This window comes from Hemibagrus wyckioides, linkage group LG21 (assembly GCF_019097595.1).
Source record: "Hemibagrus wyckioides isolate EC202008001 linkage group LG21, SWU_Hwy_1.0, whole genome shotgun sequence".
Lineage (NCBI taxonomy): Eukaryota > Metazoa > Chordata > Actinopteri > Siluriformes > Bagridae > Hemibagrus > Hemibagrus wyckioides.
In genome coordinates, this window is record NC_080730.1 from 11,500,042 (window position 1) to 11,518,326 (window position 18,285).

At 38.5% G+C, this 18,285-nt stretch overlaps 1 protein-coding gene across 11 annotated transcripts in view; it reads left to right on the forward strand.

Annotated features, from left to right (window-relative positions):
• The window catches only part of iqsec1b (IQ motif and Sec7 domain ArfGEF 1b), a 193,301-nt gene extending 181,435 nt beyond the window's left edge, over nucleotides 1-11,866 (forward strand). For 8 of the 11 annotated variants that reach the window (XM_058373374.1, XM_058373377.1, XM_058373376.1 and 5 more), the window contains 8 exons: nucleotides 126-155; nucleotides 1,635-1,760; nucleotides 2,123-2,222; nucleotides 3,566-3,727; nucleotides 4,047-4,223; nucleotides 5,736-5,759; nucleotides 6,108-6,157; nucleotides 7,779-11,866. In XM_058373374.1, coding sequence (XP_058229357.1) covers nucleotides 126-155; nucleotides 1,635-1,760; nucleotides 2,123-2,222; nucleotides 3,566-3,727; nucleotides 4,047-4,223; nucleotides 5,736-5,759; nucleotides 6,108-6,157; nucleotides 7,779-8,309 — 1,200 coding nt within the window. In that variant the 3' untranslated portion in view covers nucleotides 8,310-11,866. The remainder of the gene's footprint in view (nucleotides 1-125; nucleotides 156-1,634; nucleotides 1,761-2,122; nucleotides 2,223-3,565; nucleotides 3,728-4,046; nucleotides 4,224-5,735; nucleotides 5,760-6,107; nucleotides 6,158-7,778) is intronic. The other 3 variants (XM_058373375.1, XM_058373381.1, XM_058373384.1) reach the window with 2 other exon arrangements.
• Nucleotides 11,867-18,285: the final 6,419 nt, after the last annotated feature.

Here is an 18,285-nt window from a genome sequence, read left to right on the forward strand (position 1 = left end):
TGGGGAAAGAAAAGAAGGGGGAAAAAAACATTTACTCTCCAACCTTGCTCCTTCTTGCTGATCCTTTCTCACAGTCACCTTGTTTAATGTCTTTATGACCTATTCGAGTTTTGTTTGTTTTTCAGATTGGATCACTCCACCATGGCCTTGGATGTGTGCGTATTTTTTGGCTCATTTTTTATTGTTGCTAAATTATGTAATTTCCATCCATGTATTAACATTTAGCAAGTCTATTTAGGATAATAGTATTCACTTTACACCCTATAACCTCTCAGGAACAGTTATAAATGCCCATTAGCATATTTAATTTATTGTTTATTTATTGTAATTTATGGTGCTGGTGGCTATCTCCTGGATATTGACATGCCAGAATTAGATTTATTTGTATAGTATTTTTGACAGAATACTGTCTAATGTCCATTATACTTTCCTCCATATTATCATGTTGGTATCTGCCATCTGGCTTCTGGTTTTTAAACATATAGCTGTGTGGAACAGCAGCACAGCAGTGGAGCTAATACCCTGTTTCAGAATAATTGTACCCAGAGGCAGGGAAAAAGCAGTGGGCTTTGAACAGAGCCTTGTGGAACACCAAACATCATTTATTATTGAATTCACTTCTGTCAGCATTAACATTTACAAACTAGTAACAGTCAGTCAGATACAGCTTGGGGTGAGAAGAGCCGTTCCCCTAACTCCAGCAATTCTGCCTAGAAAAAATATTGTGTGCTAAATGTTGCTCTGATATAAATAATAGTTAACCCTGGTTGGAGTAGGTTATTTACAACTTTAACCAGTGCTTTCTCAATCATAATTTAGGCCTCATTACAGTACTTTTTACACAGTTTGTGATATCAGCCTCAGTGTGGGGAGACAATTGGAGAAAAAGTGGACCAAAAACTTTAACAAGTCATTTTTGAAAACAATATGGAATGGGCAAAACATTTAGCGATGATTCCTCAATACACATAATAAAAGAGCAAAACAGCAACAGTATTGAAATATCACTTCCAAATTTGTTTTTACACTTTAATCATTTAAGTGCCCTTGAAACCAAATTAATTTTAGTCTACTCTGTTAAAGATGCAAAAAGATAAGTTGTGAGTTTGTAGTTGAAGTGAACCATTTTATACATTTTATAGCATTAACTTTGGCTAAGAGAAGGCTAAACATGTATCAATTACAGTAAAGACAATTTCTGCTTTCACTACTTTATTTGACTCTTTACTCTACAAGATTGAGTTGAGTTACCATTTTGTGGTGGTTCTCTGACTCTTATGGAGTGGGAAAATTCATGTTTCATCATGACCTGGTCATGAGAAATTGGAATGAAACAGCCAAATATCCAAAATAAATAAAAAAAAAAAAACAAGAAAACAATTACCATGGGGTTTATCTTCAGCATTGAGTTTATAAGCTTCAATCCCACTACTGAGCCCCTTTATTGCGTTAGTAATTTTGAATGTTACGTATAAAGCACAGTCCTTTTAGGTCCCCTTTTTCACATCTCCTTAACTTGTTGCTTGTCCTGTTCCCCACCCTGAGGATAATGTTTCGAACATCGGTTGAACATAACCCTATGACACAGTGATAAACATGGGCTGTGTGCTTTTTTATTTTTTTTTATTTTACAGGTGTTATCCTTACCACATCGCAGGCTAGTGTGTTACTGCAGGCTGTTTGAGGTCCCAGATCCCAACAAGCCACAGAAACTCGGCCTCCACCAGAGAGAGATCTTCCTCTTCAATGATCTTCTGGTGGTAAGAATAGCTTAAACGAGCTGTTACAATGAAATCCAAGTACAAAAGGAAGTATAGAACCCTGCAGCTTCCAACTGGAACAACTGCATAAATATTTGTTCTGTCACTGGATGGGAAAAGCCATCTTCTTCTCTTCCCTACGGATCAGAGCAACGCTAGGAATAACAGGAATATATTTTCTCATGCATCCTGAATCAATCTTTCGGACAGTTGAGTTCATAACCGCCAGTTCAAAAGGATCCAGTGGCTTTATGAGATTGTAGATGTACTATGATTAAGGAGAGTCACTTAACAGATAAGATCTAAATAAAGGATAAGCAGTCACAGATGGGGTCCTAAGTATTTTCACCCTTTCAATTCAGGTCACCAAGATTTTCCAGAAGAAGAAGAACTCCGTGACATACAGCTTCAGGCAGTCCTTCTCTCTATATGGCATGCAGGTGCTTCTCTTCGAGAACCAGTGTGAGTGTGGCTTTTTTTTTCCTTTTACCTCTCCCCTGAGTAGCTGTCATTCTCAGCCTAAAATAATTCATTTATATTTAATATTGTGCTAGACATTCTCTTGTATTAGAAAAATACAAGAGCTGTGCCACAAAGTATTTTTATTCTTCTTATCTGTTGCTTGATCTGTGCTGTTGGTCTCTTCGTTAGAGAGATATCTGGGTTTTTTTTAAACCAAGTATTCCAGTTAATACAGACAAAGATCACTATCATTTGTAGCCTTCTGTAGCTACAATTAGATGTGTGTGAAAAACACAGTTTTGTCGTTCCTCTACACATAAGTACAAAATAACTGACATTTTTTACATGCAACGTGTATAAAATTAAGTGTCACAGAAAAGCTGCCTCTATTGCTTCTATTCTTTTTCTCCCAAGCTGCTGGTAGATGCCACTTCCATTTCTTGTGCAGTCTGACCCATACACTCCCACACTTCTGATCAAATTAGACAGCATTTTCTTACATATAGTCGGATCCATGATAAAATGACCAATTACATGGTGACAGTATGTTATATGCTTCAGACTGAAAAGCAGTGTTATTGATGGATAAATGTGAAATGTAATTCACAAAGAGAATTACTCTCATTAGTGTGAACATATGGACAAAAAAATCAAAACCTTCACTCTCGCACTCTAATGTTCCCTGATCATTTTAATGAAAATCAGTCAGCAGGGGAATCTAAATGAGTGTCAGAAGTGCATGTAAACCCTACTGTCTTTTTATGAATTAAAGTATTTTTGTGTGAATAATTAGTTTTTAACTGTGTTATTGTTCCAAGCATTCATCACTGACAATATTATTACTCCCTTGTTTTTCTTAATATTGTTCCTATTAAAAAACTTAAGAAGTTTTTCGCAAAGGTATGAAAGGTATAACATTTTTTGAGCTATGTACAAGGACAACATACCTGACTTTTATCATTATTCTGAACTATCTTCACCACTATGGCCATTTAATGATATACAAGAGTTTTAGTGGACATGGTGAGAAACCTGATAAAATGGAGGTTAGTGCAGCTAGAAGTTACATCTGTTTAAAGTCACCACTATGCTTTATACTCCTTGAATCTACCAAATCATTTTTCTTCATCAAATGGTTGCTTCACCAAAATCTTTATGGTTTTATGATCTGAAAAAAATTAATTCTATAACTTTATAAATATTCAAAGCAACCAAACACTTTCATCATTAGATGATGATGCATGCTTATAAACGAATGACATGTGATGTATTGTTATTTCAGTGTGTATGACGACATGTGAGTATTTGTGCTTGTTAAGTGATCTCGGCCTGTTGTTCAACAGTTTATCCCAATGGCGTGCGGCTCACATCAGCCATCCCCGGTGCTGATATCAAAGTTCTGATTAACTTCAACGCTCCCAACCCACAAGACCGCAAGAAGTTTACAGACGACCTGCGGGAGTCCATCGCCGAGGTGCAGGAGATGGAGAAATACAGGATTGAGTGTGAGCATGAGCGTCTTTCCTTCATAACCTCGTTACCAAGTCGTCTCCTGAGACTTACACCAGCAAACCTTCTGAAGCCTTTTTTTTATGTAACTTTAAAGCAGTTGTGATGGCTTCATAATTTAAATGTGTCCTGCTGGTCAGAGTGCATTTCACACTTTTTACTCTGGTTAGACAGTCATTATTTGGCTGCTGAGGTATTTTGGAAGTACTGGAGGATTTAGGTTTGTTGGAACAGAAAATAAATCAGACATTTGAAGTTTGTGTGTGTGTGTGTGTTTGTGTGTGTGTTTGTATGTGTGTTTGTATGTGTGTGTAGCTGAGCTAGAAAAGCAGAAAGGTGTGGTGCGGCCTAGCATCTCGCAGAGCTCTGGTCTGAAAAAGGAGACCGGCAATGGCAACCTGAGCCGAGCCAGCCTTGATGACAGCTACGCCATGGGGGAGGGCCTAAAGAGAAGTGCCCTCAGCAGCTCCTTACGCGACCTTTCCGATGCAGGTAATTTCAGAGTCACCACTTGAAAGTGTATTTTTAGCAAGCTGAGCCTCAAAAATTCTAGATTTAGAATCAACAGTATAATGGTGGTGCCAAGAAAAGTGTCATTTGGGCACCTCATCACCTGATTTACTGAATAATTGTCCTTTAATTATAGCACAACCTCCTGCACAGCTCGGTGCGTCCCAGATCACATACTTATGCACTATGCCATTGTGTAGTATAAATAGTATGAGTAGTGCGTTCACACTGAAAATTCCAGCAAGAAGTACACAGACGATGCACTAATTCAAGTTTGAAATGTTTGAACACTTAATGCTCTCAAGCAAGCTTTGCTTACACAGCAGATATGAGGCGTGGCTACCAGAGACTCATTCACAAAAAATTTTCAAGTTGGCCATCGACACTTCAGTGGACAAGACATCTTACAAACGTTTTTTAAATTAGTCCATGCTGTACATGGACAGTAGAGTACATAGTGTGTAGTATGTCATTTGGGACACAGCTAATAAATGTGTTTCTACAGAGGATTTGTAACATTTCAAGGAACTATAAGTGGAATAAGTCTAAAGAACTATACTGTTATAGATTTTGCTTTCCTGTGTGAATAAACAGTATGTAGATTATTTCACACCAAATATTTCAAAGCCGACAGTGGTACATACATGTGGACAGTGAGTTACGTGGAAAAGCAAAACTTTTACTGTTAACTGATCTCTTTAATTTACAATCCTGAGCATGGGAATAGGAACTAAAATGGATCCTGGGACCTATAGGCCAGGCACTAAAATCCGGTTTCTCTGTGAATTATCTGCTAGATGTGCTTCCAGAGTTTCTAAACTTTAGACGGTGACGGTCTTTATAGTTCATCTAAAACATTTGTTCCCACCATGCTGGACTCCTAATAATAAAGAGCCGTAATTTAGAAACTTTAATTGAGCTGAATGAACTTTGCGCCCAAGGTGGGCCACTACTGGCTGTGCAGACTGACATTCTAATCAACACAGAAGATCAATAGAGCATAAAGAGGTTCGATAAAAAGGTAAATAAAGCAGTGTGTCAATGATATTCTGCATTAAGTTTTAAGTTACATGATTGCATGATAATGACTGCACAGGAGAAACCAGGAAGGTGTAAACAGCTACCCACAGCTTTTCTATTAGCGCTGACGGGTGATAATACGGCCACGCCGCGGGTGAGAAATGAACTGAGACGATGAAATCGGGAGCCAGTGTGTGTGCTGCAGTAGAAATGTTTAAACAGTTTAACCTAAAGATAACAGCACTGAGGAGAAATAATATCTTTTGTGTGTTTGCGGTAACACTTTGTCCCTGCTAATATTTTATTAATGTCTGTCAGCTCATGGATTGCAAAGAAAACATTACAAAGAAAGATTACTATTTAATAGCTTAACTCTCAGGCAGTCTGATCCTGACAGGTAACTTTACTGCTAACATGATGTTTTTAGCTTTGTGTTTTACATATATTTTCCCCTACTGTTATTTTTTTTTTTAGCTCTGTATCCTGTAGTACTGCTAGGTAAGTTAGTCTCATTACAATGTGTAAAGCTGGATGGTTAGAATCGGTTGCCTTGCCCAAAACATGCTAAATATTCATGCTAGCCTAGAAAAGTGCTCGATCCATTAAATAGAATCAAATCTTCCATCCTCCGCTTCTACTCATTACCCAGAAGATTTCTGCGCACTCACCCCAATCCCATGCTCCCAAACTCAGTACACCTGTTGTGAGGCAGCTAGTGGCTTGCCATGTATCCAGTAGTGCCCCATACAGGCAAGCAGGCTAGATGCTGCTCTGTTTTTCCCCCCAATGTGCTGTGCTGTGCTGTGATGTGTAAGCGTGCTCTGATCTGTGGCATGTCCTGCTCAGGCAAGCGAGGTCGCCGCAGCAGTGCAGGATCTCTAGACAGCAATATGGACGTAAGTACCGTAATGTAAGGCTCATCCCTCCAGGCTGCCGTGAGCAAGAGCTCTTTCTTAGTGACGCCTTTGACTGTGAAACTGCACCTTTCTTCTCGCTTTTATTGTTCTTTGCACCCTTTTAGTTACGTGTGTTGTCATGTGATGACGGTGTTAAACCACACTCACTGCATGAGCTATTGGCCACGAATGTTGACATTTCATTGAAAGCCTTCCCTTTTCCAGCTGAAAAAACCCACATCATAATAGGAATTTTGTAATGGTTTCCAGTAACCATTTTCCTATCCGTATCTCCTGATCTTAATGATTATTGGAGACTATTAGGCCAGCTCCCATTATGATGTGTGTGTTGTTTTCAGCAGATTTTGAACTTTACTTACTGCTTTCAATCATCTTACATCCTTTCATATACTGTAGATAGTCAGCATGCACCAACCAGTGTGTGTGTTTCAGCAGTCTGGTTTTCTTCTTCTATTTAATGGGGCTGTGAGGCCAGTAAATGTTCAGTGCGCTTGAAAGGAAAGACCCCTCCATGTCCTCTGCAGCCTTGATCATGTGCATTTTTTCTATCCAGTCCAAAGAACCTCTTTTTACTCAAACACTTGAAAGTACAGGAGTAAAATTAAAACTAGAAAGATTTTATCCATCCATGACCACGACTAGTGGACAAAGTAATTTAAAAAAAATTAACACACACACAATATTGCAAACTGTTGATCTTTATTAGTATTAATATTTACCATCCACTGCCTGTTCCAGCTTTTGCATGGCATGCATGACCATTCATCTTCTCTCTTCTACTTTGTGCCACTGACAGATGAGGTCTTGTTATGTGTAGTACCAAGTTGCCTGAATGTTCTGTCTGGTTTGATATAAAATCTGCTGTACTGATGAACAGTTGTAAGGCATGGAACTGCATTTTATGTTGCACTGATTGTAATCTGTAGTCTTTTGATTACTTCAACTGTATTCCACCTCTAACAGATTGAAAGGTTTTTGACTCTTTTTTTTTTAGTGCACTGTTTATATAGCAGCATGTCAGACTCCAGTACTGGAAAGCTGTTTGAGTTAATATGACTGATTTGAAATTACTACATAAATTGTACTACATAAATTGGAAATGTTCTGTAAATTATTCCAATATGAAACATGTCCAACTTGTTTTAATTGCTCTATGATTTATAATTACAGAGATTACACTCGGGTTGTGTTTGTATGAGAGGAACAAGGAGAAACACAAGGAAAATATAAAATGTTTGGGGTTTTTTTTGTTTGTTGTTTTGAAACTTTAAACAAGCGAATGAATTTATTTATGAATTTGTTGCTTAACCTTCATCACATATCACATAGATCCATAAAATAGATGCGTCTATTTTTTATTTGCATAAGTATTCATATTGCTACCAATTAAGATGAAAATAAAAATGTGTAAACAGTTAATTAGTATCAGTTTTGTAAGATGAATCAGCCCTGTGGTGTTGTGGCAGCCTTTCAGCACAGTAGTCCAACCCCTTGCTGTGTATCTAGCAGTGATGTACTAGGTTTTGTGATACAGCTGCTTTCTCTGCTCTTATGTAGCGTGTGTGTGTGTGTGTGTGTGTGTGTGTGTGTTTGTCTGCAGGGCTCCATCATTAGCAGCCCTCACATGAGGCGTCGTGCTGCCTCCAGTCGTGACTGCCCCTCACGCCAGCACTCAATGCCCAGCTCATCCTCACTGCTTGGCTCATTGTTCGGCACCAAGCGGGGCGCCAAGTCCCCCTCTCTGCCCCCGCAGCCTCCTCATCCATCCCACCCCACCCTGATCTCTCACACGCCGCACCCGTCCAACCTGCACCACACAGCTCGCGAGGGCTCAAGCCTAAGCGACTCACATTCATCACACCACACGCAGTACTGCCACGTTCAGCAGAACCCACCTCCGTATCATCACCACCACCACTACCACCCACCCGCACACGTCCAGTACCACCCCTCATCCGCAGCTGCCTCTTCCTCCCATGGCCATCCACATGCGCCACACCCCCACGGGCCACATGCTCAGCACCCGCCCCACCCTTCCCACCTGCAGCACCACCACAGCCAGGCTCCGCCCCCGGCGGCCGGCCCAGGCAGCACAAAGCCCAAACACAGCGGCATCAGCACTGTGGTGTGAAGGACTGACACTGGGACTGACTTTCCAGAGGCACCTTGGCAGATTTGCTCTATAGCTGGCATGTGGAAGACTGTGGCCCAGGAACCAACTGGGGAATGAAAACAAAAAAAAGGCATTGTGACTCATTTCATTTAGAGCCCCTTTCCTCTGGGAAGAGAAAGGGGACGCACACTGTGTAGCACTGGCTTTCTCTTCCAGGCTTTCAGAGGGCTGCTAGACCCTGTGGGTTTCCCACCTCCATTTCCACATTTCCTTCCCATCACCATTCACTTGTTCACGCCCAGGCGAACGCTGCTTTTTCTCATTAGGGTTGATTTATGATTTTTTTTTTCTTTAAACTTCACACCTGGACATCTGTCCAACTTTCATGCAATGACAATGCCAAGCATGCACAAAGACCATAGCTACTGTTTTATCTTGTAATTAATTGCTTATGGAGCGCTATAAAATACCCTGCTTGCTAATTAGCAGAAACAAACAGTCTCAGTAGGATGATAATACCTAGAAATGGAGAGTTTAAATACAATGGTCAACAGTCTAGCCATGAGTAAAGTCACTCACGAAGACGTACGTGTTCCAGTATTTAATGTAGCTGTAGACCACAGTTCTCTGTGAAATAGTTAGCAGTCTTTAATGTGCCAATTATTCAAAAGCAGTTACTGAGTTAGTAAGAAATGCTTTGTGTATGTCATGCATATACTATTTTGTAAAATAATCAATCAATCAATCAATATTACTGTTGCAGAACAAAATGCGTCCGAGGCGTGAGATAAAAAAAAAAATCTCAGTATTATACTCTTGAAGTAGACGATATAGTTTCACTGTTATAAAAACTCAGTCCAACATTTTTGATTAGGCGAGCGAGGGCTTGACCTGAAACTCCTCTGGTTGCCTTTGAAGCAAAACTCTGGAAGATTCCTGAACAAACACAAAGAGGATCTTCTGTTCCGGCAGAACTGTGTTTACTGCACTCATCTGCTCATCACTGAACAATCAGGAGGCAGAAGAGCAGGAGGAAGGAGCTAGCTAATGCAGGAATCCTCCTTAGGCCTTGACTCATCAGTCTTGGCCACTTAGTGCACCATGGTTTTATTTTTTTAACTATTTTTTTAGGGATGAATAAAATGATATGAAGTAAACTGTACATTTAAAGATCTGACTGATGGGGTCTGACTGATGGGATCTGACTGATGGGGTATTTTGGGGATAAAAAAAAAAACACAAGCTTTGCTTAAAAGGATTTAGACTGTTGTTTTTGACTTTAAGGAGGGAGGCTACATTTCAGAGTGACTAATTTCTTTCCCCATATTTCAAGAGAGTTCTCGCAGGTTCTTGCTGTGCTATTTGTGTTCTCAGCGGGCTGAGTGAGTGCGTGCCCCTTCATCCCTGGGTGCTGCTGTTTATGGTTCTGCATGCAGCGTAAACTGAAACAGGCTTTCTGCAGTTCTGCTTTTGGTTTGTTTGGGTTTTTTTCTTTCTTTCTTCCTTCCCTTTTTGATGAATGCCTTTCACTTGCTCACGAATCCAGCTAAGTATTGTATGAAGTCGTGTATACCAGGAGTTGAGATGTGTATCACAAAAGATTGAGAAATGAGGTTTAAATCATATTTTTCCACACACGTCTTCAATTTTTTGTAACTTTCTTTATGCTGAATATGCTGTGTACAGAAAGGAGTCAAATCTGATGACCGTGATCTTAGCTCAGATAAGAAAGATCTAAATAGCACTTGTCTCATTTTTGTACGTCTTCACTTATGTACAGCAACTGTGATAGAAGTTTGTTCTATCTGAGATGAGTATCAGCAGAAGAGATTTGCTTAGCAAGTGATGTTTTATTTTTCTGTTTGTCTCATCCTTTTTGTTTGGTTTGTCTGTTTGTCTGGGTTTTTTTGTACTAATCATATGTGCAATATGTATGTTTAAGTTTTGTAAATGAACATTTGCAATCTAGTGACAGACTTTTTTTTTCCCCCCTTTAAGCTTGTCCTTGTCTTTTTATTCTGCATTGCTGCTCTCCCTCCTTTTCTCTGTTCTAGCGACTTGCAGTGAGGAATGTCAACTGAAGTACTCTTGCATGTAACATTATACTGTAAGGATATTCTCTAAATATTGTATATTCCCAGAAATATCAGTGTTACCTTTGACTGTTGTTGAAATTTAAGTGACATTAAAAGTATGTAAACTTCTCTTCATGCGACTGTGTTCCTATGGAAGTCATTTTGTCATATTTTGTACCAGAAGATATTCAGCTATAGACAAAACTGAATAGAACCAGCTTATATTCCAGCTATAACGTACACACTGTGTATCGAGGCTTTAAAAGCAGATCAAGCTTCTCGGCTGCTGTAAAAGATGTTCTATAATCCTACTACACTTTATTATATGCTGTAGAATCATTAACAGAGGTTATCAACGTGAGAAGTGATTAAAGCAAATCACTAATCACTGTATTATTATTATTATTATTATTATTATTATTATTATTATTATTAATTATTATCAATGTTCCTTGAATGCTGCTCTCAGATCCAGGTTCAGGTTTGTAATTCATATAGCAGAGTAACAATAAAATCTCAGATGGACATTTTCCATTTTTGCATAGATAATATTTAACAAGCCATGCCACAAGAAATCATTCATTTTTAAGAATCATAAGAATTAGAGCATTTTGAAATTCCTTGATTTCTGGGACAAAGTAAGAAAAAAAATGTCTACATTTTTTGTTTTCCTCAAACCTTTGGTTTGCATTGGGTTTTTTTTTTTGTTGTTTTGTTTGTTGGTTGGGGTTTGCTTGTTTGTTTGTTTGTTTGTTTGTTTTACTTGAATGCAGCAGACAGCAAATGTAATGCTTTAATCGTGTGCAGTACAAGACATATGGTCTACAACTCATATTTCTCTGCATGCATTTTCACAGTTGATTGAACTGTCCTCGACCATACACTTTTATTATGTTTTGTTCAGCTTATTCCCTTGTGTTCTGTTTATAATTGTTTTTTTTGGTTCTTTGCTTGCTTTTACATTTTACACGAATTTGCTGCACAGTAGCATATATTCTGGTTTTACACCATTGCACTTGTGTATGTGTGTGTGTGACAAAGATTGTCACTGTACATATGACAAACATAAGGAATTGAAGAAGAAAAAAGGCTTTAAATCTCTAAAATTGAACTTGAAAGGGAACAATGTGTGTACAGAGTCGGCATATTATCAGTATTTAATTTCTCATCCATCAATTTCATGGGTATATTCTCATCTCTTTTAAGAGAGTTATTAACCCACTTCTATTACCAAATGTATTCGATTTGGCATTGGATCCTCTGTAGGTCTGCTGGCTGTTACCTGAATTTGTCATATTTAGTCTGACACACACTGCATTCCATCACACACACACACACATACAATGTAGCTCATTTTCTAGACCTAGTTACAGATCATGACAGGAGAATATTCATGTTGATATGTATTCTGTTTCTAAGTAGATTATGAGACCCTATAGATGTAAATCTATAACTGTGACCATGTGATTATCACAAAATAAAAATATACTGTCAGATTCATAGCTTGATCTGTCTGTGAAATATGTAGTTATTAAGCATAGGTGCAATTTAGTAAATGTTCATGCCAATGCAAAAATTTATTGTTGAACTGAACATAGTTTTAAAATGGAATGGAGTTTTAAAATACACCTCATGGGGAAAAAAAGTTTGTAGACACCTGATATTAACACCCATTTATACTTTTTCCCCAAACTGTTTCGTTTTTCACCTGGAGCTAAGAGACCCAAACCTGCTCCAACATGACAGTGGAAGAACTTGGTGTAGAAGAACCTGAGTGTCCTGCACAGAGCCCTGACTTCAACCCCACTGAACACCTTTTGGTTGTACTGGAACACTGACTCTACCCCAGGCCTCTTCATCCAACATCAGTGTTTGATCTCAGTAATGCTCTTGAGGGTGAATCCGCACATCCATGCTCTAATATGTACAGGAAATTCCTCCAAGACGAGTGGAGGATATTAACAGCAAAGGGGAATTCAATCTGGAATGGAATGTTTAGGTGTCTACAAACTTTTGGCCATATTGTGTATTAAAATATCAGCAGCCCTATTAATTAGCAATGAGTAGTGCTGCTTTATTTAGGTGAAATTGTTTGGCTCAAACCATCCAAACAAATGGGATCAGAAATATGTTTCTATACTTTTAATCATTTTAAAGACACCTTAACACACTGTGATTTACAATGTTCTCAATCCTGCCATGCAGCTGATGCTCTGCTCATCTCTGCTGATGAGTTAATCCCATTGCATTTTAATAGCTTTGCTTCTTAGCCCTGCCCTTTTTACCCTAAAGGGCAACCCAGAAGGTCCACATGTCTGAGATTTATCTGAATGAATTCCTTACTTGTCAGCCATTTTGTAGTGTAGGAAAACTCTCACAGCGGCTGAATTCTGGAAATCATGTTGAGATCTCTACTTCATATTATTCTAAATATGTATTTCACCAATAAAGCTTTTTAGTCTAATTTCTGGCCTTGCATTGGCCACCTGTTTATAAAATCACATTGTGTAAGGAGACAGTTTAACACACACACAAACACAGGAGTAAATGCAGTCACTCTGTCTAAAATGTTTCAAATCCTTGTTTTCTTACACAGTGTTATAATTCACTTATATTTCTAGAAAGGCATGTAATAGAGAAATGGCTTAAATCAATTCGGTTATTAATCCGATACCAGCTTTGACATTGTCTTCGAAGCTCCTGCACCATCATGTCATTATCAAAGCAGAGACGAGCGCTTCCACACACGGTGGAATGAGTGGAATTTGAAATGCAATGATTTCACTTAATCAGTTATGTGCAAAAGAGAAACATATTTCAGTTCAGAATCACAATATTAATAGTATATTCTACACTGCAATAGAAAATGTTAAACGTTTGACAGTGTGAAGAGGTTTGACAGGCTGTCACAGATATATATCCTCTATAAATCACTATAGACATACTTCTTCTGTACTGAAGTATCACAATGCAGAGCAATTTCTTTCAGCTGGAAGAACATGAGGGCAGCCAACCTCAAAATGTTATAAATGCAAATGCTTTTAATGACCACTAAATGCAACATACACTTTACTTGTGTACTTAATACAAAAAAATCACAATTAAATCACTCAAGTCTGCTTTTACTTGGTTTCCATTCTTATGATAAAAGACTCCACTAACCTACATAATTAATATAGTAGGATGTGCTTTTGGTACATCATCAACTTGTTTCATTTGAGTCCAGTGTTTATATTACTTCTGCAGCATATAGTGATTGATACAGAACACTCTATATAGTAAATACTGAATGACGGAGCGTTTTCAAACACCACTTCGAAGGGAGTGAGGAGAAAGGCTTGCCAATGTCTTATAATAATTGCAATTTGCCTCACAGTCAGACTGTAAAGAAATTGCACACTGCTCCTTTAAAAATAGTTCCTGCAGCATGTGCTCTGCATTGAAGTTGCACACATTTGGCCCTGGAGGGACAGAATTACGACAAGAACTTGCTGGATTCTGGACACGACAACATGCACCTCAGACTTGCACATACGGCTCTACTTAACATTCCAGGCCTGCTAATTAGCATGCACAACCACCATGACAACAGTCAAACTTTCCATCTACCAAGAAATATGATCAGTTGCAGGTCTTTTTTGTTCTTCCAATGTGCTCTGATGTTTAAAGCCAGAGGCTAGATGGATAATGTGGCAAACAACTGGAGAAGCATAAAAATAGCCTGGTTCACTATTTATAGCTTTGTGTTTCCACTGCTGCTACCTCGGTGTTCATCTGCATTGTACCAAGCAACATCGTGATGTCATGATAGAGGAGGTACAGAGTGACAGCAGATAAAATAGGCTACAAATGGTCTTCTTAAACACACAGTTATAGAGGTAGTGAAACCCTTTGCTCTCAAAAACAGCCTCAATTCTTCATGGATTCCACAAGATGTTGGAAACACTCCTTGGAGACTCTGGTCCATGTTGACATGATTGCATCATTCAATCCTGCAAATTTTTCAGGTGCACTTTCATGCTGTGAATCTCTCCTTCTACCACATCCCAAAGGTGTTCTACTATGTTTAGATCCGTTGCCTAGGAAGATCCCTGATGTACTGTTCATGAAATCAGTTTTTAGATGACTTTTTCTTTGTGACATAGGGCATTATCATGCTAGAAGTAGCCAATAGAAGATAAATTGTCAATAATGGTCATTAGAATGGGATGTGGTATTCAAGTGATTATTGACTGGTTATTAACAGACCCAAAGTATGGCAAGAAAACGTTCACACCATTACACCACCTCCACCAGTCTGGAATGCTGACACAAGGTAGGTTGTATCCATGGTGTTGACAGGAATTGTTTATTACAATTTGGGTTTCATTGTAAAGGTACATTATATGAAGAGCATTACTGATTACATTGCAGGAATAGCTTTTACTGACAAATCATCTCTTCCTTACACACACCACCATTTTACATGAATCCAGCAAATGAAATTTCAAATGGTTTTGAGCTTGTTGTTTTGTTTTGTTTTGTTTTGTTTTGTTTTAATCCAGGCTATGCCAATACACACATAAAGGGTGAACATGTAGCACAACTGATCATGTATTTGGACCAAAGGGTATGTATACTCAGTCTCAGTTTTTTTTTTTTTTGCAAATCCACACATTTTATGTTACTATACTTTTCTTTTGGTAAGTCACTATATCAAAGATATGGTAGGTCAGACCTTGAGGCCCCCAAAACAGTAGCTTGTGGAAGACTAACATAATTTATTTTTTATTAAGTTAAACAAATTAAAAGGCAATGACAACAAATATTAACAATGTGTGTGTAAACTTTTGATGTACTGAAATCTGATATAGTCAATAAAAGATTACCTTTTGCCTTAACCTTATGTACTGTATATCAAAATAGTAGAGTTTGGTGCCATTTGGGGTGCCATCTTCAAAAACCTAAGCATATCCACACAGTTTTAAGGCCACAAAAGAAAGTTGCCTTTGTATTGCATCAGGGTTTTACGACATTCTCTGCTAAATGACTTTTGGAAAATGAGCATTGTTCGTTACTCAGCTGCCTGCAATTTACACCATCATTAAGTAAGGGTCCGTCTCCGTCCCGTCAAGTAAAGCATGTTTGCAGCCAAGGTTTAAAAATAACAATTTAATTTATGAAAATGTTAGCAAATAAGTGTTACAAAGTGTTACACCTACACCATTTGCCCAATTTAGATGTACATACCTTCAAATTAATGATGGAAGTATCACTTTAGGCTCACATCCCTTATTCAAATTCAATGCCAAGATACTCTGGTAGGCAGCTGAAAAAAAAACAAAAAAAAACATAAATTTGTCAATGTTTTTTGTTCTGCTAGGGTTCCTATATTTACATTGTTTTAGCACTTCGCTTAAAAATCTATATACTATTCATCATTTGAAACTAAATTTCAGAATCGCTTATGCTGTAGTTGTGAACATTCCAGAAAAACAGCATGGTGCATGATGTACTTTGTTTCTCTCCCTCATATAACGAGTGATTATCTGCACAGTTCTTGTCTATCCGGATGTTCAAGGTCAGAGAGAGAGTGAGAGTGAGAGAGCTGGATATCTGACCATCAAAACATTTCTAGTCTGACTTATGATCTCAGTTCTGTACTGCAGAAAAAGACAGAATAGACATTATCGTTTGAAAGCCATGGCCTAAGGCAGGAAACTGAGTGCTATTCAGTTATTCTGGTGTGACCTTAGAGGAAAGACAGCAGAAGACTAAAGGTCGGGCTCAGATACTAGTCATGCGGAAAATGTCACCTTCTGTTTCAATTGTCTGTCTTTTGGCTGTAATTAAAACAACATTGTCTTAACTGTATACTAAGCCTTACAATATGACCTACAATATGGACCAACAACACACGTGTCTATTAATAATATACTGATACACACATAGCACAACATATACTGCCATGTCAGTGTCGCTGTGCTAACACTGGTCCAACATTAAAACAACATCTGAGAAGCTAATTCATTAAAATTATTAAAATTACAGTCAGTAACTATCTACCTACAAGTACACACAGTATATTTGGGTAGCCTTTACACAAGGTAGACAGCTCCCAACCACTAAGGGCCACATGAAAATACAAATGACATACTTTGAATTTATTGATATTAACCAATTCCAAAATGTATACACATATACACTACTGCTCAAAGGTTTGGGATAACTTGCATATTTCAGCTTGATTTCAGCTACGGAGGAAGACTCCATCAGCTAATCCATCTTGTGCGAGATGCTCCAAGAAGCATGGGGTGAAATCTCATCAGATTATCCTGAAAAATTGACAGCTAAAATGCCCAGGCTGTAACTGCTGCAAAAGGTGTTTTTTGTTTGTTTGTTTTGTTTTTTGATGAAGGCAAAGTTTTAGAAAACATTCATCATTTCTATCAAAATCATTATTTCTAACTCTGACATGTCAGCATGTCCTGTTCTTTTGCTATATTTTCTATTCAGACTAATTTCGTGTGTGTTTCCTTGGAAAACAATAACATTTTTGAGTGATCCCAATCTTTTGAGCAGTAGTGTATGCCTACAGCCACTGTTTTCTGTTGCATTGATGATTCTGTGTAATGTGGATGCAGCTCTACCACCCAGTCTCTGTTGCAGTGGAATTGTAATGTAATGTAACTGTTTTAATGGACTGTTGTTTCATGGTGACGCAACAGCATGAAGGCAGAACAGTACATGCATGGCAACCAAACAATAAGCCACCATCTGCGGGGAAAAACCTCCTCCTCTGGTATGATTTATTGGATATCTTCTTTATCCAAGTGGAGCAGAGAGAAAGCAAAAAGCTTGTCTCTAAACTTTTTAAAGCTCAATAAGATTTCTCAGTCAGAAAAGTGTTGTACTCCACAGACTATATATGATGTTAACGTTTATATATACAGTAGTTTATTAAAAAAAAAAAAAAAAAAGGACAGTTTCGGTTATCAGCTCTGAATGGCTGAGCCGCAGTAAAAATAAATAAAAAATAAATAAACAATCCTCAATATACGTGCATATGTGACAAACATGAATTCACCAGGATTTAAATCAAGAGACATATTTACACTAGAGCTGTTGTTCTGGACACAGAGGCTACTGTCAACAGAGTACTGGTGGGAGATTTGTTGGCCTAGGGATTAACGCCTCCCACCTCCATCCTCCGTGCATGGAGTTTGCATGTTGTCCACGTGTTTCAGGGGTTACTTCGGTTTATTCCCCCAGTCCAAAGTCATGTGTTGCTGGTGGATTGGCATATCATTGTGATGTTACATCAGGATTAGATAAAGGAAGATGCCATCTTTGTGTCATTGCTTTTTGGCATTGTTAACACTAAGCAATTACTTTTGACAGTGTTTGCAAACAGTGTACCGACAGTTTCCTCCGATTTCTCAAAATACACAATACTCAAAACAACATCAGGTGGCATTTCACTGTGAAGCAGCAACTCACTGCTCTGTGTGTGTGTGTGTGTGTGAGTAAGAGAGAGAGAGAGAGAGAGAGAGAGAGAGAGAGAGAGAGAGAGAGAGAGAGAGAGATTGATTGATTGTGTCCTGTGATGAATTGGTGGAATTGTGTGTCCCTTGCCTTGTGCCCTGGATCCCTTAGGATGGGCTCCAGGCTCCCCATCACCCTGTGTAAGAAGAGCGGTATAGATAATGGATGGATGTTCTATAAAAGCAATATGTTACTCAAGCGTGTGCACTGCAGGGCATTTTATCACGGGTGAGGATATTATTTAGCACGAGCGTGACCAATCCCTGTATCGAGTGAGATTTGTGAAAGCTCACGTCACCAATTAACTGTTTTCACCAATTAAGATTTCCTCCTTAACAAATGCTGCCCTCTAGCGATATAACATTTGAATGGTGAAGCCGTGTCATGTCGTCATC